Here is a 20764-nt window from a genome sequence, read left to right as displayed (position 1 = left end):
AGAAATGAATGAAACTCCTCATTCGCCACTTTTATACAGACTGAATTATTGTTATGACAATTTTATCGATGAAAAAGAAAACCTACCGTGATTTTTACGAAGTTACATCGTTTCCTTTTTCTCGTGAAATTAGAACAGCTTGCTGTCACAAACTGAGACGTTAAACAGTAAAACAGTTTTATTTTGATTCATAAACGGGGACTCGGTCGTTCACTAACACATGGCTTCAGACAAATATGTTGCTGTAAAGTTAAACAGGGAGCAGGTTTTTAAGCTGTTGACTTTTCTGGTGCAGTCAGCTGTCCAATGAGCCGCTGATAGTCACACTGTGGAGGAGCATGTTGTGAAGCCCGAACAAGCTTCTTACTGGCATCAAGAGACATCAGGACCTTTGAATGAATGCAAAAGAAGAGCAATAATCTAAATAAATCAATAAATGTGTGTTTCAAAGTGTGTTACTGACTTGTGAGAGATTAAACAGTGAACAAAATTTATCTAAAGGACAGAACAAGCTCTGGGCGTAAGAGCACAGCTTTATATTCAATACCAGGAGGTGTGAACTGTTTTCTGCTTTTCTAATTAAAAAGTAAAAATTAACTATTTCAAAAGCACCAAATTCTCCAAACAGAGATTGTTTTATTGTAATGTGAGCATGTGCGATGCTGTGACCTGCTCGTTACCTGACGCATGGCATCCTGCTGGCTGTACAGGTATAAAGATCCTATGGCAGCTTCTCTCACTGCACTGTGGTAATCTGTGCATGCAGTTCTTAGAAGTAAGCCGGGCACATTTTCCTCCAGCAACAAGGATATGGCTCCATCAACATTTAGCAGGTTTCCCAGGGCGGCGCAGCAGTGACGACGTGTGAGGGCATCAGGATCATAGATTAGAGTTACCAGCATGGCCACTGTCCTCCTGGCTTCATGTGTCCACCTTCTTTCTTCCTCCTCCATTCTCTGCTCTCTTAATGTTTCCAAATCACTTGCTGCCTCAATATCTGAGTGCGTCTGTTTATTTTGTTGCTTTTCTATGCACCGTATCCCCTTTTCACTGGGTCTGTCCATATGCAGCCCAGCTGCAATATAGCCCAACCAGTTCCCAACTGACCGGCAAGCAACCTGCCGGACAGGCATGCAGGAATCATTAAGGCAGTTTATCATGGCTTTGAAAATGTCAGGTTTTAGGGTGTGTTGTGTGAGAGGCCTGAATGGATCCAAATTTCCTAAAAATCTACACGTGGCAGCCCTGATCTGCTCATACGAGTGAGCCAGTGCATGCTGCAGCACTGAGGTTTCTACATAAAGTTGCAGTGGGCAGGAGGGACAACGGGCTATCCCAGACAATAGAGTGAGGAGCTCCACAGCAGCTTCCCACAGAATTTCCAGCTGCAGGAGTTCGGGGAGCAGAGAGCAGGCAGTTCTGGTTGGAGGACTCTGACGGCTGGAGGCAGGGAGCTGATCGTCCCAGGATGGCAAGAAAAAGCAAGAAGCTGCTTTTGTGAGGTGGTCAATTGAGTGGGGGGGATCACACAGGAGCAAGCGGCTCAGAAGGGAGAGAGGCAGCTCCAGTAGATGAAGAGGAAGGGTTTGAATTACCTGCCAAAGCACAAAAAAAAAAATAATAAAAAATAAAATCACACAGACAACTCGTCATACATCAAACAGGCAACAACAAACAACAACACAGTGCTCTTAAAAAAGTACAGACACATCCAGGTGTACAGTACTGCATGCCAGACACAAAACTAGTGCAAGAGTTATCCTGTGTTGCATCAGAGAATTATGTTTGTCGGCGAGGTCTTTATTGGAGCAAAATAAGGCCCTAACCTGCAGGAGGCTTGTAACAATACCACAGCTGTCGTACAACTGGAGAACTGTGGACATGGTGCGTGGAGGCAGGTCCAGGGCGAATGGAAAACATAACAAGTGGCAGCTCAGTGTGGATAAAGTGTTGTGACTCAGATCCACCCTGGGCCTCCCAGGATTGCCCTTGGCAAACAAATGAAGACTGTAGGGTATAAAAGATGCTATTGTTAGCTCCAGGCATTGTAGCTGACTTGTAATACAAATTATTTCGTTTAATTAAGACATCTCAACACTAACCACTCGGTGCCCAGCAGGCGGCCAAGAGCGTACACACATTCTGATCCAACATCACAAAACAGAGGAATGCACGAATATGCATCCTTGCAGAAGGCAAACAGTAAAGCAGAGAGAAAGAAATACAGTCCTGTAACAGACACACACAAAGAAGCAAGGTTTGCTTTTTCATTAGAAGTGTTTTCAGACATCGTGGGTTTCACAGGATGAGTACAATTACCATTTGCTGAACAGAAGTCAGAGTCTGATGTTGCACTTCTTAGGGAAGCACCGATCTTTTTCCACAGATTCAGAAAGAAAACTTCATTTAAACCCGAGGGCAAAGGGCCATTCTCATGCTGTTTAAACAAGAAAGCACAGACATTTAGTACAGATACGTTGCTAATATCTGTACTAATACATGTTTAACCAAACTTCATCTGCAGTCTGACCTCATTAAGTGCATCTAGGAACAAAGACAGCAGGCCATCACAGAGTCCCCAACCGGAGGGTGGAGAAATGTGGGGCTGATAATGTAGAAAAATAAATGGTTCACACATTTTCAGATCCCTTCAAGCTTTCATATTACTGCCAGGTTTACATGAGCTCAGTACCTCACATGGGTCCAAGACCAGAGTTTTCAGCAAGGATGCTAGATGCTCCACATCAACTTTGACATCAACATTGTGTTGTGTGAAGAGAGACAAAACACAAGCAGCCAGAGGCTAAAAGACAGATAATCGAGCGTTTCACACAACAGACCAGCTGAATGCATATCAAAAAGGTACAGACACAGGATATTATATGTAAACCATGCTGAACATGGTTGATGCTGTTGAAATATGTCAGTGGGTACTCACGACCAGACGACTGAGATTTGGTTGACTAAGAATTGTTTTGAAGGACTCTGTGAACTCTTCCAGGCTAAAGCGTGAGAAGCAGATGGTGAGCTGCTGTAGTTGGAATCTCGTGTGTATGCACTGAGTATTTCACAAATGAACAAAGTCAGTTTCAGCGAGGGAAAAAAAGACTCATCAAACCTTTGTTCCTGTTCCACCCAGGCACAGTTCTTCTCCCAGTAGACCAGGACCACTGTGATCATTTCTTGAAGGACGGGGATACTCTGCTGATGCTGACAAAGTACCAAAGTAGAAGTGAGAAACATTGTTGCAGGATCAGTTCATTGTGAAACACTGTTTCAATCCAGGGTAGCAACCTTAATGAAATCTGAGCTTTCTACAGCTTCATGGATCAGGCCAAAGAGGACACGGGGTAGCCCAAGTTCACGACCGACGTCGTTCAACTTCTCAACCTCAGCAATCACAAGCAGATTATGTAGAACCCTCATTGGTTGCTGAATCTGCTGAACTTCTTTTACCACGCCCCCTTTTAGCTGCCCAAACAAAGAAAAAAAGGAGTAGATGCAAAACTCTTTTGAAGAAGAAAAAATTCACGCCGAGTGAAATGCTGAAACATTACCTGAGCTTTAAATGCCTGGATCTTTGATTTAATTTGAGATATAATTATGCTGTAATCTAATATCTCTCTCGTTTGTCTGCTTGGATCGGACAGCTGGGCCAGATTCTCCCAGTATTCTTTGTTGTTTACATTCTGAAAGAACAAGAAATGACTCAGTGTCAGGTATATATTAATATATTAATTTAAGAAAGCAAGTTTTTTTTGTGCGTGTTATCAAAGCAGATCCTCTACTGACAGATAATATGTAAATAATTTCTAATGAGTGGAAAAGGCAGCTGTCTCTGACCTGCAATCGCTGTGAGGTGTGGCTTTCCTCCCTGCATCTCCGCACAAGTCGCGGCCCGATATCTATACAGGGAAATTCCCGTTCGTAGTCTATGCTTATCTGACCCCTGTAGAGAAAGGAACTATAAACACATTTGTTTATGATAGCATAACTCATCGTTACTTTGAACCTTCATTAACACCTGTGCTTTGATGTTGAGCTAGCTTGAATCTTCGGTCCGAGGCTTTGATTAGCACCCATCATATCCAGCTGACCTGAGGTAACAGAAACATCGCCACAAGAGGGCATGGGGTTGCACACTCTAGGGGACATTGCTGCTGCCATCGCACCATTTTCCCTTTCATCCTTATTTTTCTGTCAGTGCACACAAAACAGGTTTAGGGCCCTCCGCTGATCTCACCATACAAACGTTTACAAATAATAAAATAATCATAATTACTGATTACTTACTTTGGCACTGTCCTTTCCTGGTGGTTTCCTCTTACTACAGTTTTCTGTTTGTTCCCTGACCTTTCGCAACAATCTGCTTTCTGCAGAAGCTGGTACAGTCTTCTCTGCCACTTGCTGGAGTTTCAACGCCAGCATGTCAGGGCTGGGTGTGACTGTCAAGGGCCTGGACACATTTGTGGCTGGCAAAACTGCAAACACATCACATGGGAATAAAATCATGAATGTCAGACATGAGAATGTGTCATTAACATTTGAAAGCTTTCTACTAAAATCAGGAGTTTTAAGAATCACCTAGAACACCATCAGCAACAAAGGGATGGTACAAGAGGTCTGGCCATGACAACCGTTTCTGGGGGTCTTTGGTCAACAAGCCTTTCAGGAAGCTCTGCAAAGAAATCATTGGATAGTAATAATATAGAAGACTTTGCATTAGGAAACAATTTGTGTAAGATTTGTCTCCAATAAACCCTTCAAGGGACTTATAATTGCAACATAATCTTTTACAGGCTTAAAATTTTCAAGCTAGCATTGTTAGAATATATTGAAGATGTTGGCTTCAACATAAATGTAACACAAGGTGAGTAAAGTGTAGCTTTACTGTACCGTGCAAGTGCTGCTCATGGTGTCTGGCCATTTCACTTGGTCTTTCACAATGAGCTGCACTAGCTTGAAGATGGAGTTGGTGTAGAACGGAGGCGCCCCCGTGTGGAGTTCATAAAGGATGCATCCCAAAGACCACAGATCAGCAGTGTGGTCATATGGTTTCTCCTCCACCAGCTCAGGGGACATGTACAGCGGCGTTCCCTTGATAGAAGTCAGCACTAAGGTGGAGACGCTCATTGCTCTGGCAAACCTACAGCAAGATTGCATCATGTCATTTATTCTTTTAGAAACGATTGAAACGTTTTTCTTTACAACTATCAACATACCCAAAGTCGCAGAGCTTCACCACACCGCTTTTTTCTAGCAGGATGTTTTGGGGTTTCATGTCACGGTGAAGAATGCGATGGGAATGTAAATAGTACAGAGCAGAGACCAGCTGGCAGGCAATCGCACGGACCTTGAAAGAAGGGAAGACTAGTTTAATAACGTAACATTAAATAAAGCTTCACATCTGGTTCAATTGTGTAAAAACAGTGAAAACCTGGCTCTCTGGTAAGTTCCCATCATCCTCAAGGATCTGGAACAGCTGGCCCTCTGCGTACTCAGTGACAATCACAACCTGTCATTAACATATATAGGGGGTTATAATGATCATGGGATTATGTAAAGATAATTAGTTGACAGCAACTTATTTGAGAGTTTTGAGAAAATGGGAGAATACCTCAGTTTCAGTCTCAAAACTGTCAAAGAGCTGGACAATATTGGGATGCCGAAGGTCCCTCATAATTTCAATTTCCCTTTTGAGACTTTGTAGCTGGTTTTCCGAGCGACCCAGCTTTGGCATGAATTTAAGAGCCACCACCTCATGGGACAAAGATGAAGAGACGATGTGAAGCAGTGTCGTTAAACAAACAGGAAACTAAACTGTGCTGCTGTAGATGCTTACCATGCCACTACCCTTTCTCCTTCCCTTGTAAACCCGTCCAAATGAGCCCTCTCCCACCAGCGACAAAACGTGATACGAGTTCATTTCGGCGGCAGCTGGTTCCGTTAGAGCCAAAAAATCCCCGTAACTTTCAAACTGTGACCATTGGTAAATTATTGCTCTTGTTACAATAGACGCTTGGATGTAAAATGTTTTACTTTTTAACTTTAAAACTCACAACTTATGACGGGTAGCAGAGGTTACTCTTCAGTAGTGTTATTTTTTTCGGTGTGCAGGGTGTCAACGAATAGCACAGACGCTTGCCAGTTTAGCTGCCAATTCAAAAAAGTGACGCAGAACATATAACAAAGTGCGATAAGTCGTTTGCATACACTCAGTATTCAAATATGCGACTTTTTTCCGCTTATTTTGACAGCAAACGTGGTTTTCAACTGTTTTTAACGATAGAATGCCAAAATCAAGACCGGCTTCTGTGTGGACAACTTAAAAGCAGGGGTCCTCAGTCTAGCAACGGCAGCTGCGTTCATAGCAACCACGTCGCAAACAAAGCTAAACGTTAAATAAAATGATATAACTCCCAGAGTCAACTTCCCTAGAACATTACTACTATTTTTCACCCCGTTGGGGCCATATTAGAAATTTTATACCACAAATTATTATAAATATATTAAAAAATCCTTATGGTTGAGGGAAGTGGCCCAAGTCTGTCTGTGGATGCAAAGCTAGTAGTAGACCACATAAAGTCACAATCATCATATTTACTACTACAGACGGATGAGATGAAGATTTCCACAGACTTTTACACGACAACACACAAAACTATTAATGATATTTAAGCTGTTAAATATGTGTTTTAATTTCAGCTTTATTTCTTTTATCTATGTTTGACTAACAAAACTGAATTACATTAACTTTAGCTGCACTGTTAATATTAGAGCTCCGTAAGGTATGTATAATGCATTTAAAATGTATAATAGTACAAAATATGTCTCACATAACAACTTTAATTCAAATGCTGATGCTTTTTGCAAATAAGATTTTAATCCGTAAAGAAATAATAAAGAAGTATCATTTAGCAACAGCCCCATCCACCTGTATAGAAGTAAAATTAGATCAAATTAGGCTGTAGCTGAGTAAAAATAATTAGAGTAGTTACTTTCTAACATTTTCTGGCAGTCTTAAAAGAATACCCTCGGACCCCTGCTATAGAATTATTATTATTCTGTCCACAAGATGTCGTATGTGATTCTCTCAGAAACGGACCTAATCACAACATGGAGAAAAAGTGATGCTGAATCCTTACAACTTATAATCTTCCTCCGAGGAACTTCAGCTGCAGTATGATAGTGGCTTGTGTCACCCCTTATTTAATCATGCCTGTTATTTTCCTGCTGCCCGTTGTCCGGTGTTCCGTTAAACATGCAGTACTTGTAGCTCTTATTCGCGTTATGAACTACAAATGAAGTGCAGGGATTTCTGCTGAATATGCATGTGGCATTAAAGATTCTTATTCACTCCATGTGACCAAAAGCTAAAGATTTGATGGAGTAGTGGATTATGTGCAGTAGTCTGAGTGTAAAGTGCAAGATCTGCTAATTCATCATATTTTGTACGTTGTGACTTATTGATTGGCTTGTTTGATGAGTTTTAAGAGGCGGCAAAGAAAAGAAAGAAGAAGAAGAAGAAGAAGAAGAAGAAAAGGCTGAAGCTCATCCAATGAGCGCCTCGAAAGACTTCCCCCCAGCAAAGAAAGGTTGTGTTTCCATATTTTTACACATGACCAAATGCATAAGCTCCACACAAGGCAGCAGTCGACTGAGTACACACGTGGAGAATGACCAGGAGGAGTTTTCTCTGAGTGGACTTGTACGACCTGCACTGTTTTAGCGCTTTGGATTATGCTCTTCATCCCGATCCTCTCGCCGCCGCCACTGAGCTTGTAGATTCTTCATCATTCTGATTTTCTTTCTTTTCCCCCCCCGTTGGTCATTGCAATCTTTGATTAATGCAAACATCGTCATGTTTATCAGATCAACTTTTCTCCTTTACTTTGTGGTCTCACTCTTAAAGCTCGCTCGTTGCATGGAGAGTGAACTTTGCTTCCCGATTAGAATGAATAGTGATGAAAGGACGGATTCTGATAACGACGTGGATTTCCTTAATAGAAAATATGTCCTAAAGATTAAAGCTTTCAAGCAGGAATTAGTGATCGATTTACAGCGAGACTCTAATTTCATTGCCCCTTCCATCTCTAACCAGGGCGCACTGTGGCTCTCCGATACCGATGTCACCACTGACCTGACCCGGTGTTTTTATTCTGGATATGTGAACGCTGATCAGTATTCTTATGCCGCTCTCAGTCTCTGCAAAGGTGTGCAAGGTGCATTTGGCTTCCACGGCTGGGAATATTTTATCAGCCCGGTACAAAATGACACCAGAAGCGCAGAGAGCGCTCACATCGTCCGGCGCAGAGCCAGCAACAACCTGAAGCCCAGCTCTACCTCCAGGTGCGCAGTGGACAGCGACATAAGCCTCCAGGCTGCGCAGTCCTTGGAGAAATACAAGCGACTGGCGGACCACAGCAATGTGACAGAAACGATGCTGAAGAGGATGGGGAGAGCCAAAAGGTTCGCCTCAATCCCCAGATACGTGGAGACGCTTGTTGTGGCGGACGAGTCCATGGCGAAATTCCACGGAGATGACTTAAAGCACTACCTCTTGACACTGATGGCAGTGGCAGCGAAGCTGTACAAGCATCCCAGCATCCTCAACTCCATCAGCATTACAGTTGTGAAGATCATGATTATATCCGAGGAGGACAAAGGACCCAAGGTGTCCGGGAACGCAGCCATGACGCTGCGGAACTTTTGCACTTGGCAAAAAAAGATGAACAAAAACAACGACAAGCATCCCGAGTACTGGGACACAGCTATTCTTTTCACCAGACAGGTAAAGAAAACTTTTAGTATCGTTCATGTTACACATGTTTGGGGTAAAACCAGAGCGGGATATGTACTGTAAGCGCAATTACGCACAGAAAACGTAAATGTTTGTTTTTCGCACATGCATTGTGTCACCTTAATGAGTGACATACTGTAAAGCAACCTCTGATCTTGAGAAGGAAAATGTGCAATGTACTCTTATAACTTTGTGATAAGTAAAACTCCAGTTGACGCGTTTTTGATTTGCTCTGAAAACACTCTCCGCCTCTCGTGAACTCAGGGAGCATGCAGGCAGTCCACCAATAGCATCACAGCTTTGACACCAAGGCTGGGTCACACAGAGCTGAACAGAGCACCAGACTTGATTGCTCGTCATAGATCCTTAGAGGGCAGTTTTATAGACTTGCAAACCACCTCTGACTTCTCCCTGCACTCCCAAATATTTGCAAGATGACACAAGGTCAGAGATGAAGTCATTGCTCACATTCATTGGTCAGTGTGATGTATGCGCTTCCATTACCACTGTGAAAACTTGCAATAAAGCTGACAAGTCAGCCCGACTGATTTAGTTACAGTGAAAGTTTTTAGCTTGCAGTCACAAAGTCGTCTTAAAACCTGTGCTATCAGAGTTAAAAGAGCCAATGGTAACATAGTACTATTCTGTCAGCCTTAGTAGCACATAATGATAAGTGAACTATTGCTTGTTATACCTGCAAATTTACTGAATATAATGAGCGTCAGTGCCCTTGGGGATGTACTGTGTGGATGTGTTATTTTTCTCAGCTGTTCCCATTCTGCTGCAGCTGCCTGCTCCTCATTAAACAGGCCCCTGAAGGGATGGGATGGAGGGACTGAGGGTGGTGGCGGTGGGGTCCTTTGTGGATGTCAGAGTTACATGCCTGCATGTTTTTGACTCACCTGTTCGCTTTATGTTGAAACAAACTCCTCCACATCAGCAGCTGGACTGCATCTTTCCCTGGCAATTCTTAAGTCTGTCACATGCTTCCTCCTCCATTTCTTTTGCCACGGTGGTTCTGCACAAGTTTTTACAGTATGTCCTAGCTGAATAGATATCGACGGCTTAAGATGTTCAGCATTTTCCATAAAAGTGTTCCAAAAACAAGAATGTTACAAGAATGTAACATTCAGCTTTAAACATCAGTTTAAAGCTGATGTTATAAACTCTGCAGCCACTTGACACGACCCAAGTCAGCTTGGAGAGTCACAAGGATGTAATTTACTATATAAAGCAAAAAGACAGGCATCAAGCAATCAAAGGTTTAGTGAGGTGTAACAAGTGCAGGGATTCAGAAAAAAGCCTCCTTTTAACACAGCAGGTTGAACAAAGAAATCTCACCTCTAACCATTGTGTGTTGAACAACAGATTCCTGGTGTAATATCACATATAAAGTGTACACAAAACAAAACATGGAGTTTATGAGCGAATGCTAACATAGTGTACAAATGAAAAGTCTAAACAGTGGCTTGTGGTGCATAAAACTTTCTTTACAGTACCACCCAATCAAACTCATGCTCAACACCAGGAATCTAGAGGATACAGGCCTTCACTGACCTTTTACAGTCAGTTTCATATTGAATCTATTAGCACAATCACTGTTTCCTGAAGCAATAAATAAAATAGTGGGGTTTGCAAACATGTGCCTAACAAGCTCTAAATATTTCAAGGTCCGGTGTACTGCATGAGAGGCCTTTACTGATCATGAGATTGCAGTTAAACCTGTCAGGCTTTGTTCACTGCAATTAGATTGACATATATTTTTTCCTTTTTTATTTTCTTCTCAGTTTAGGCCTAAACCGTCTCCCCTCTTAAACTCAAGGATTCTGCTGACATGTCTGCTAACAATTCTGCTACATCATGACACAATGACTTTAAATCTGTCCAATTAGTGAGTTGTATTTTCTTTTGTTTACTACAGTTTTTAACAGATATTTCAAAGCCCATTCATTCTCCACTTAACACCAGCCCATTGTGTAATTTTGTAGGTTTTATGAAGACCAACTCTGTGTTGTCCGGAGGCAACTGCGGTTGTCCCGAAACAGTATAGTCAGCGTGATTTTTGTGCAAAGAATGCCGCAAAGTGCGCTAAGTTGCACAGAATGTTTATTGTAGGAGAGCAGCCAAAAGATAAAATCTGACCATAAATCTGCTAGAATGCAAGTTCCCCCGGGGAGAGAGGAGGTGACTGTACTTTAGCTCACAGCCTTTTCTTACATGATAGATAATGGGCTGAGAAAGAAAAGAGCTCACCAAAGAATGTCCAGATGTCATAAACTCGATCCAGGATACTGCATCAGACCTATAAAACTCTGAGATGCACCTTTTTCAAAGCTTTTTGAATATTGTTTCCAAAGCACAAACAGGTAACAGGCTGGACAGGATTTAAAAGCAATAAAATCTGTACACAAAACAAAATGGGAATTTTAGTCCGCTGAGGTAAGTATTGTTTTTCTATTCTTTTTTGTTAATTCGCAGGAACACCAAAATTGCAAAGACAGATGACAGATGTGGGAAGTAGGTCATAGCAAACAACAAACTCATTGACTTGGGTGTTTCTTCTCCCCTGTTCATCTTGCAGTTCTTCTATTTTTTTTTACTGAAATGGCCCAAACTTTCAGATGTCCTCCAAGCACATGAGGACATCTGGATTAAATTTGCACTGGTGTACAATTGTGGTTTTGTGGTTTATTCTAGGAATGATTTGTCATAGCACTCGAGGTCTTCACTTGGCCCCGTGTTTAATGGTTACATTAAGCACGGCTGAGGATTGCAGGGGCTGCAGGAGACTCAGCTGGTGTTTTATCTGTAATAGCTGACCACCACTGGTTTTCTGTGTTTTGGGGTATGTAGGGACAGTGCTGTTTAGGGAACAGGCAGATGGGTGGTTCTTTGCAGCGGTTACTGCCGAAGTTGTCCTGTGATTAGGAGGTTCAGCTCCAAATGCATACTCGCTAAGACTGGATTTTAAAACCTGTGGTAGAGAAATAGGTCATCTGGAAACTCTGCTCTGGCATGGAAATGTTATGGTTGGGGTTATTTAAATTACCTCATAGGAGAAGGTGTGCTCTAAACACTGTTTCCCACTAAAAAGATTTAAAGACTGGGTGGTGGAAAGCAGTGCTTGACACGACTGAATAATTTCCCAATTTCTTAAACGAAGATCTTGCTGCGATGACATCAAGACAACATAAAGGATAATTTAATAATTGTACTTTCATAAACTGGACATGATTTCAACCGGCCTAATAGCATCGCACTCAGACAAATTAATTGTCGACGTCTGGGAACAAGGTGACATCACCACAAAAAAGCCAGACAGGGCAAGAATGAGGATAAGCTGCAGTCCAGTTTCAAACAAACTCCAATCTCTGAGAAAGAAAAATGCAGACCAATAACAGATTCATAACCCAAACTGTCTGAGGTCACGCTGATCACTTGAAAATAAATGTCTTGGTAAATGGCCTGTATTTGTATAGCGCTTTACTTAGTCCCTATGGACCCCAAAGCGCTTTACACTACTTTCAGTCATTCACCCATTCACACACTGGTGATGGCAAGCTACATTGTAGCCACAGCTGCCCTGGGGCGCACTGACAGAGGCGAGGCTGCCGGACACTGGCACCACCAGACCCTCTCCTCTGACCACCACCAGTAGGCAACAGGTGAAGTGTCTTGCCCAAGGACACAACGACCAAGGCTATTGGAGCCGGGACTCAAACCGGCAACCTTCCGATTACAAGACAAACTGCCAACTCTTGAGCCATCTTGTGTGAATAACCTTTATTTAGCTTTGTCACACTTTCCCATAACACTGCAAATAACTCAGTGGGAGCCATTCTGTGATCATCGACAGAAATCATTGTCTAATTTAGCTACAACTGGATTTTATGTTATCTTGTAAAGCGCTTTGGGTGCCTTGAAAAGCGCTATATAAATCCAATCCATTATTATTAAAAATACATCAAATGCCATTATCAAAACAAAGTGGAGAGTCTTAGGCCGCTGTGCTGTTTAAATGTTTGGCACACAGTTGTTACCACTTTGATTTACCGTTAATCCGCTGCAGCCCATTTTGTTTCTCAGTATCACACATCAAAGACCAATAACAAGTGACACAATTACAATCATGAAGCAATAATTTTGAATAAAATGAAACTGAAATATATAAAATAAAAAGTTTACCTATTGAAATAATTAATCATTACGAAAAATGTGCTTCCATTTGATCAGAGTCCATTAAATTAAATGTTTTACATTTTACTTATGTAGCAAAATCACATGGAAAAACTACATGTAATTCAATTAGTTAAGGTCAGCATTTTGGGCATCATGTTTTTTTCTAGTGTACCGAACAAAGTTGCCAAAAAAGCAGCTAAAAACACAAATATGTTGACCTTAAACAACACTTACTCCTTGTTTTGTAAAATAGGCAGCTAAAGTATGTTAATGAGTTTTTAACTCAATGAAAAGGGTGTTAATATGTCAGCGGTAAATTTATAAATAGTACCCACTACCCAGAAGTGACTAAAACGATAAATGAAGACAAATATTGTAACTCTCTTTGTGTCTCTGTGTCATAGAGAGACAAACTTAGCTTGGCTAGCCTTGAGCACCATTGTGATTCAGACTTTGGTTAAGAGGAAGGATGGATACAAGCCCATGTTTGACTTTGCCTTTAGCTGTCATTGTTTCAGATGTAATCATGCTAATGTCTTTTTTCATCCAGGACCTCTGCGGCGCCTCCACCTGTGACACACTTGGCATGGCAGATGTTGGCACCATGTGCGACCCCAAGAGGAGCTGCTCTGTAATCGAAGACGACGGCCTTCCTTCAGCTTTCACCACTGCTCATGAGCTCGGTATGCTCCGTCGACGTCATCCTTCACTCAGTCCACATTAATATCTCAGTGTCCCTGAAAGTGTATATGCATAATCACAGTCTGTGCACTCATGAAAGACATCTGAGATCTCACTCCCTCTCCACAGGGCATGTGTTCAACATGCCACATGACAATGTGAGATCCTGTGAGAACCTGTTCGGAAAAATGCAGGAGAACCACATGATGTCACCCACACTTATTCAGATCAACCGTACCAGCCCCTGGTCCCCCTGCAGTGCCGCAATCATCACTGAATTTCTGGACGGTGGGCATGGTGAGTACTCTTGACCTCTGACCTCAGTGTTTCCAGCCTGAAAGCAGCCTCATAGCATGCTTGAAAAGGTCGAAAGCCAGAGTTGGATAGATAGTTGTAAACAATCTTGAAGCAGTAATGACTTACAAACATATAGCAAGGCATTGTCCTCACTGTGTTGGTCACACGGTGCTGTCTGTTCACAGCTGTGTTTTGTTCAAATGACAACCATGCTTTTGTTTTTGAAGAGCAAGCCCTGATTCCAAACATTACTGAAATCATTTTTTGGATAAATGCAAGCGAGAGAATGGATTCATTTCAATATCCACCTATGCTTGATTTCTCACATCTGCCAAACCTCTCTTAAAAAAACAGGCTTGCAATAGCCAAGAAGAAATTCATTCATTTGGATGCAGATTGTTTGCCAAACAGGACAGACCACAGCACTTGGCCTTGGAGCAATTCTAAACTTTTATTTTAAAACTGCCCCCACATCTGTCCCAAATTACAGGCCTTTTTGTCTGGGGAGAGTCACCACAGCGGTTTGGACCACTAAGTGTATCTGCACAATGTTTCCCATGCAGGTTTACTCCAAATAGACATTTTTTGTTTGTTGCTTCTCTCTATTCATTTTGGAAATAATCTGTGGACAAAAGTACTAGTTTAGAGGAATATCAGGGAGTGATTTCTGTGACAGCATCGTAACCTGGTTTCTCCTGGCCATCTGTCATAAATCTAAACTTCAAAAAGCAGTGGGGTGGAAAAAGCATGTTGCCACATGCTTGTGGTAATTTTCATTCAGCGCTGTGTCCAGACCTATTTGTAACCTGTTTAAACACACACACACACACCACCAGCTATTGTTTCCATGATTGCTCTATGGAGAGAGACTAGGAAGGAAGAGATGAGGTTGAGCTTATTTGGCGTAGAGTGATTTGTTTGTACAGCATTGCCTTATCTGATAATCAGTGTGTTTTTCTGCTACATCTGTGGGACTGTTACCACCGCACTGCAGTTCGCTTATAATGTGCTGCGAATTCACCACAACATGAATGGCATACTAAACAGTTCAAGTGGGGGAACCCAGTTTTTCCAAGCGCAGATTAATGTGTTTGTATGTGAAAATTCCCCATAAGAGTGCGAAGTTCTGCATGTTTCTGAGGGATAAAAAAAACTTCTCCTGGAAACCTTTTTCATCCACTCATGTTGGCCTTTCGTGATTCCATTTTGCACCTACTTGCCAAACTCTTCCTAATATTAGTCTGTTCCCAGAAAGGTATGTATTTGTAGCTTTTGATGCCTTTGACTTTTGCAGCACTATCTAGCTTCATATCCTTTTAATCAATATTCTAGTCTAACTGCAAGTCATGCAACAAGGCTGGGATGGAAAATAAGAGGAGAGGCTTGTGGGTTTTTAGGGGGAGTTTGAGGAAGGGACTGGGGTGGGGATGACTGTGTGTGGTGTGCTCATGCATGTTTCTGTGTGTGTGGCATACATTGCATATACTGCATCAAAGGCCAAATCACAAGGCCAATGACTGCTTCCTGTGCCCACCCACAATCCCACCCACCACAACACAACATGCCGAAAAAGCACACATTTAATGAAGAGGACCATATAAATATTTGAGAATACGCATAAACACATTGTTTTTCATTGTGTTTTTTGTGCATTTGTGTATTTTGGTTGCATCTTTTATACCTGTGTGTCATAAAGTCTCCACAGAAGAAGAAGGTCATACTGCGTCGTTGTGTGGCTTATTGAATCTCCCTCTTCTTAGGTGATTGTTTGCTCGACCAGCCTCAGAAACCGCTAGTCCTACCTGACACGCTGCCAGGATCATCCTACAAGCTCGAACGCCAGTGTGAGCTCGCCTTCGGTGAAGGCTCTAAGCCTTGTCCCTTCATGCAGCCGCCATGCAGTCGTTTGTGGTGCACTGGAAAGTCCAGCGGACATTTAGTGTGTATGACTCGGCACTTTCCCTGGGCAGATGGCACTCAGTGTGGGGACGGACAGGTCTGCGACCGAGGGGTCTGCACTGACAAGCAGTTTCACAACTTGAAGGTAAGATTCAAGCAGTTCTTTCTGTCAGGACATACCTTTATGAGGATATGAATAATAATAGTATTTATTTGCATTTTTATTTATGCATTCTTATTTTCAGGTGGACGGCCGCTGGGGCAAGTGGGGACTGTTCAGTACCTGTTCACGCACATGTGGTGGTGGTGTCCAGCTGTCAAAAAGAGAGTGTAACAACCCAGTTCCATCAAATGGGGGTAAATACTGCCAAGGAGTTCGGGTCAAATACCGCTCTTGCAACCTGAACAGCTGCCCTGACACAGGTACAAATCTCTCAACACAGACAAGTATATCCAGTTACGTATTTATGCTAGAGCAATCCCACCTCTCACCTTGTATGTCGTCCTTCCTTCTCTGTGTAGGTAAGACATACCGCGAAGAGCAGTGTGAGAGTAGCGGCCAGAGATTCAGCAGTAACCGTATCAGCCACTCAGTGGTGTGGATACCCAAGTACTCTGGAGTGTCCCTCAGTGACAGGTGCAAACTCATCTGCAGGGCTAATGGTACGGGCTACTTCAACGTCCTGGAATCAAAGGTAAGAATAAGGTGCACTCGAGAGACAGAAAATCTGATTGACGATCAGTCAAAAGTCAAAATACATTAGCACTTAAAATCCTTTTATTTTTAGAGGCAGCGATAGCAAAGAGAATATATGTCATCCAGCTGCCTCTGGTCTCTGAACAGAGCAGGGGAAAGAATGAAGAAGAGGAGGAGGAGGACAGTTTATCTTTTTCAGATAGCAGGGCGTAGAGTGAGCTTTTGCAGCAGTGAGACAGAGTTCGCACTTCAGTCCATCAAATCAGCTGAGAAGGAGCAGATAGGGAGAACTCAGGGGACACGTAGATCAGCTCAGCACAGGTCAGTTGGATGTTTTAACCACTGACTCACAGCTTTAAAAGTTTGCTGGCAGCAGGCTTTATGTAGAATTTAGTTTAAAAAAATGCGCTGAAGCTAATAGTTAAGGATGAAAAAACCTTGCACACTTTTTCTATATCACATTTGCATACACACTGGAAATAGGGCTGATCTCAAAACATGCACTATACTATGACATTCTGTGTACGCTTACGAAGTCATTTAGGTAGTTTACCTGATATAACAAATAGTTTATTGTCCCAGTATAAAAGGAACAAGTGAACTCATTTGTAACAGTTTTTCAATGTGAATGCAGAAGCTAACGCTTCGTGTGTTTTTACATCCAAGGTTGTTGATGGGACTCCATGTTCACCAGATTCCACGGGAGTGTGTGTCCAGGGGAAGTGCATTAAGACCGGCTGTGACAGCAAAATTGGCTCCACTAAAAAGTTTGATAAGTGTGGAATCTGTGGAGGTGACAACAAGGGCTGCAAGAAAGTGTCTGGACTCTTCACAAAGCCTGTGTGAGTATCACTATGTCATCATGGGACGGGCTCTACAAAGCGTTGCTTAGGTCATTCTTTTTCCCCCACTCACTTCAACATAACTTTATCATTTTCGCTCCATTATTACAAGCCCCCACTGACTCTAAAATGTTTTGGCTTGCAGGCATGGCTACAACTTTGTTGTCATGTTGCCAGTGGGTGCAGCCAATATAGACATCCGCCAGCGAGGCTACAAGGGAATGGTCAGTGATGATAACTACTTGGCCGTGAAGAACAGTGACGGCCATTACCTGCTCAATGGGAACTACATAGTGTCAGCTGGCGAGAAGGACATCTTTGTAAAGGGAAGCTTGCTGCGCTACAGTGGCACAGTCGGCCTCTCCGAGACCATACAGGCCATGAAGCCCTTGGGAGAAGCCCTGACGGTGGAGGTCCTTTGTGCAGGCAAGTTGACACCTCCTCGCATCCGCTACTCCTTCTACCTCGCCCGTCAGGTCAAGGAAGACAAGACTCTGAAGAAGAATGAGAGGGTAAACTCTCAAAACAGTGTCCTGGATGAAGATAGTGTCAAGGAGAAAGACACAGATACCCTAAAGATGTCTTACAAAAAGGAGGAGCCCGTTCTGGACAAGTGGGTTACCACAGGCTGGGATGATTGCTCCGTTTCCTGCGGCCGTGGGATCCAGAGGAGGATGGTGCAGTGTTTGAAACCAGACGGGAAGCCAGGGTGGAACTGTGACTCTTCGCACAGACCTCCAGCCACCAGGGTTTGTGAAGGGCCATGTCCTGAGTGGTATATTGGCCAGTGGTCACCGTGCTCCAGAACCTGCGGGAAGGGCTTCAAGAGACGACCACTGCACTGCCAAAGCCAAACTGGGCATCTTCTCACAAGAGATCACTGCACTGGCGTTCGTAAACCACAGGAGCTGGACTTCTGTAACATGACGCCTTGCTAGTAACTTAAACCTATAAGCGACACAAGTGTTTTTTTCTGTTTTAAAAGGGTGAATTGATTCCATCTGCAAGTATCTTTTCTATCTGTCAGACATGGATTTTTCCACTTGGGCTGTTAGAGGATGATGGACACCTGCTTGGAAGAATATCAACACTCAAACCTGGAAGATGAATGCTGAAAGATATCTTTCACTGCCACTTTGTTTAAGCATTATTCAGGAGTAAATTTTATGGCAATACAAGATAATGAAGGTCAAATAAAATTTAGTTGAATTCCTTGTACTGTCAGCAGATACAGAATGTCCATTTGCAAATCAATCTAGTTTACCTTTTGAGTCTGGAACCCATTTCATGTCATAATACTTTAACTGTGCAGGCTGCAAATTAGTGAAAGCTGTGGGTAGTTTACAAAACGACTCCATTCATTTTTCAAATAGCAACTATACCAAGAGTGACATATATGAATAACAGTTTGACTAAAACATAGTTTCAAAATATCTCACGCATGTTTTATCGGCCATCTTTTTTTTTTTTTTTTTTGAATCACAAGGAATTTTAAAATCTTCCAACTGATTCTGAAATGAAACTGATATCATTTTCATTGCTGTGTGAATACTTATGTGGCACTGTTTATTCCTACCACCACTCATTTACAGTTTGGTAGTTAACTCCTGCAGTGGATCAAGACTGCTATTACTGCGACGTTTTAGGAGTTAAAGATGCAAAACACACGATTATCATGTAGCCAGGATTTCTTCAAAACATGAACAGAGATCACCTTCATTGTACACATCGTGTTTCAATTTAAGGTTGAATATGAAGTCACACTGACTAAACAACACAGGCCAGGAAACACTGACCTAAGATAGCGGCCTAGCCAGATACTATAAACACGCAAATACACACAGACTGCATTGAGATCCTCTCTCTCGTGATCACTTCCTTCATTTGACCTCAGCAACATTATTCGTAGTTCATAGTGTTCAGCCAGTCGTGAAGCCTGTTAAGTCATGCTCGTCTGGCACAGTTAGCACAGCTAATTTATTATCAATAAAACAATAACACAATCACAGACAGAATGTGTTTTCCTGGATCCCCATCTTCTTATGGCCTCACAGCCTGAGCCAAGCTGTTCTGTCGACAGACTCGGAATCCTGTAATCCATTATGTTCTGTTTTATTTGAAGGGGTCACATTCACCAGTCCAACATCCGACTACAGGGTAAGTCTCATGTTAGTTGGCTGTTTTTTTGTTTGTTTTTAAATCCGCTTTTGCACTTTGTACAGCAAAAGAAACCAATGACTTACACAGGCTGTACTGTATACTATGTATACATTTATTCAGCTCTGTGCAAAAAATAATGTAAATACTCTTTTTTAAAAAAATCTTTTTTTTTTTACACAGGCATTTGTAATGGTCTTTGACACTAGTGTATTTATTCCAAAAATAAAGTCATTACCGTTGTAACTGATGCTTTGTTTTTCTTTTCTCAACTCTGTAGATATATAATGTCAATATCAGTCTTCATTCGGTTGGTGAAAGACGTCCGCTTTTCACAATAGACTGTAAAAAGGTGGACATAGCCAAAGTCATCTTGCTTTAATTTTTAGGGAAGGTGAATATTAGTCAACTGCCTCTGGCTTCTAAGCAAGCTAGTAAGCTTAGTCACAAAGGTGCTTCCACGGACTCTGTGGGTGCATTGCCCAGGATACCTGTTAACTAGTGCTGCAAGGGGCCTCTCTGAGTGGAGTTCTGTTCTCCCTGCGCCGGCTTCTGGCTTCCTCCCACAGTCCAAAGACATAAACGAGATGAGATCATGTGACAATAAATTGGCTGTAGGTGTGAATGTTTGTCTGTCTCTGTGTTAGCCTAGCTTGTCCAGGATGTACCGTGCCTCTTGCTGTATAACAGCTGAGATATGCTCCTGTGACCTTGAATTGGACACACAGAAGATGGATGGTAATATACAAAAAATATACAAAAAAAGTATATATATATATATATGTATATATATATATATATATATATATACACACAAAAGGCTAGGCTAGGCTAGGCTGATAGCCTAATAGCAGGCTATCAGCCTAGCCTAGCCCTTAAAGCTAGCCCTGAATGATACCTGAATGATAACTTTATTCCATAACAGAATTTAAATAAGTGACTTATAAAGCAACCTGAATACAGCTGTTAGCTAGAAAAGACTAAAACTATTATTTGTACCAAAGTGTAAATGTTTTTATATCTGTGGTAAATCTGAGCACAAAATGTGAGTCTATGAGCACTGACTCTCTTTTGGCTTCATTCTCTTTTTTTTTTTTTTTTTATACCCTTGAGGTTTTCACTTGCTGTTCAAAGTATTTTTATAGATGACTTTTCTTAAACCTGCCATGATATTTACAATGCACACATTATAAAAAATCTATCAATGCTTTA

The 20764-nt window shown here is 42.1% G+C and overlaps 2 protein-coding genes across 3 annotated transcripts; one reads left to right on the top strand and one right to left on the bottom strand.

The window, feature by feature from the left end:
* Nucleotides 1-163: 163 nt before the first annotated feature.
* stk36 (serine/threonine kinase 36 (fused homolog, Drosophila)) lies at nt 164-7354 on the bottom strand. 2 transcript variants are annotated; one of them, XM_040032870.1, is made up of 20 exons: nt 5843-7354; nt 5618-5758; nt 5438-5515; nt 5223-5353; nt 4897-5146; nt 4585-4678; nt 4294-4481; nt 4025-4197; nt 3844-3949; nt 3558-3689; nt 3295-3471; nt 3119-3210; nt 2939-3002; nt 2693-2803; nt 2531-2605; nt 2320-2437; nt 2103-2229; nt 1827-2007; nt 681-1595; nt 164-389 (listed from the first exon to the last, which is right to left on the bottom strand). In XM_040032870.1, exons 1-20 carry the CDS (start codon nt 5924-5926, stop codon nt 270-272), a joined length of 3357 nt encoding a protein of 1118 aa, XP_039888804.1. In that variant the 5' UTR covers nt 5927-7354; the 3' UTR covers nt 164-269. The 2 variants fall into 2 exon arrangements, with proteins under 2 accessions (XP_039888804.1, XP_039888803.1); XM_040032869.1 differs by having other exon boundaries at nt 2103-2437.
* A 291-nt stretch (nt 7355-7645) lies between these two features.
* Nucleotides 7646-19798, top strand: adamts15a (ADAM metallopeptidase with thrombospondin type 1 motif, 15a). The gene is made up of 8 exons (XM_040032871.1): nt 7646-8791; nt 13530-13662; nt 13790-13957; nt 15718-16001; nt 16102-16279; nt 16379-16551; nt 17220-17395; nt 17541-19798. The coding sequence occupies exons 1-8, from the start codon at nt 7862-7864 to the stop codon at nt 18331-18333; spliced, it is 2835 nt and encodes a 944-aa protein (XP_039888805.1). The 5' UTR covers nt 7646-7861; the 3' UTR covers nt 18334-19798.
* The last annotated feature ends 966 nt before the right edge of the window (nt 19799-20764 follow it).

Source organism: Simochromis diagramma, unplaced genomic scaffold (genome assembly GCF_900408965.1).
Source record: "Simochromis diagramma unplaced genomic scaffold, fSimDia1.1 OVJJ01000216.1, whole genome shotgun sequence".
NCBI classification, from domain to species: Eukaryota; Metazoa; Chordata; class Actinopteri; order Cichliformes; family Cichlidae; genus Simochromis; species Simochromis diagramma.
The sequence above is the reverse complement of the archived record's forward strand: the minus strand, read 5'-3'. Positions and strand labels throughout refer to the sequence as shown.

Excerpts from the sequence above, each read along its gene's own strand:
- adamts15a (XM_040032871.1), top strand. The coding sequence starts at position 7,862 with ATGTTTATCAGATCAACTTTTCTCCTTTACTTTGTGGTCTCACTCTTA. Across the intron at positions 13,663-13,789 it reads CACCACTGCTCATGAGCTCG|GGCATGTGTTCAACATGCCA; the intron begins GTATGCTCCGTC and ends CCCTCTCCACAG. Across the intron at positions 13,958-15,717 it reads ATTTCTGGACGGTGGGCATG|GTGATTGTTTGCTCGACCAG; the intron begins GTGAGTACTCTT and ends CCCTCTTCTTAG.
- stk36 (XM_040032869.1), bottom strand. The coding sequence starts at position 5,926 with ATGAACTCGTATCACGTTTTGTCGCTGGTGGGAGAGGGCTCATTTGGA. Across the intron at positions 4,482-4,584 it reads TGTTGCTGATGGTGTTCTAG|TTTTGCCAGCCACAAATGTG; the intron begins GTGATTCTTAAA and ends ATGTGTTTGCAG. Across the intron at positions 3,472-3,557 it reads TCCAGGCATTTAAAGCTCAG|CTAAAAGGGGGCGTGGTAAA; the intron begins GTAATGTTTCAG and ends TTGTTTGGGCAG.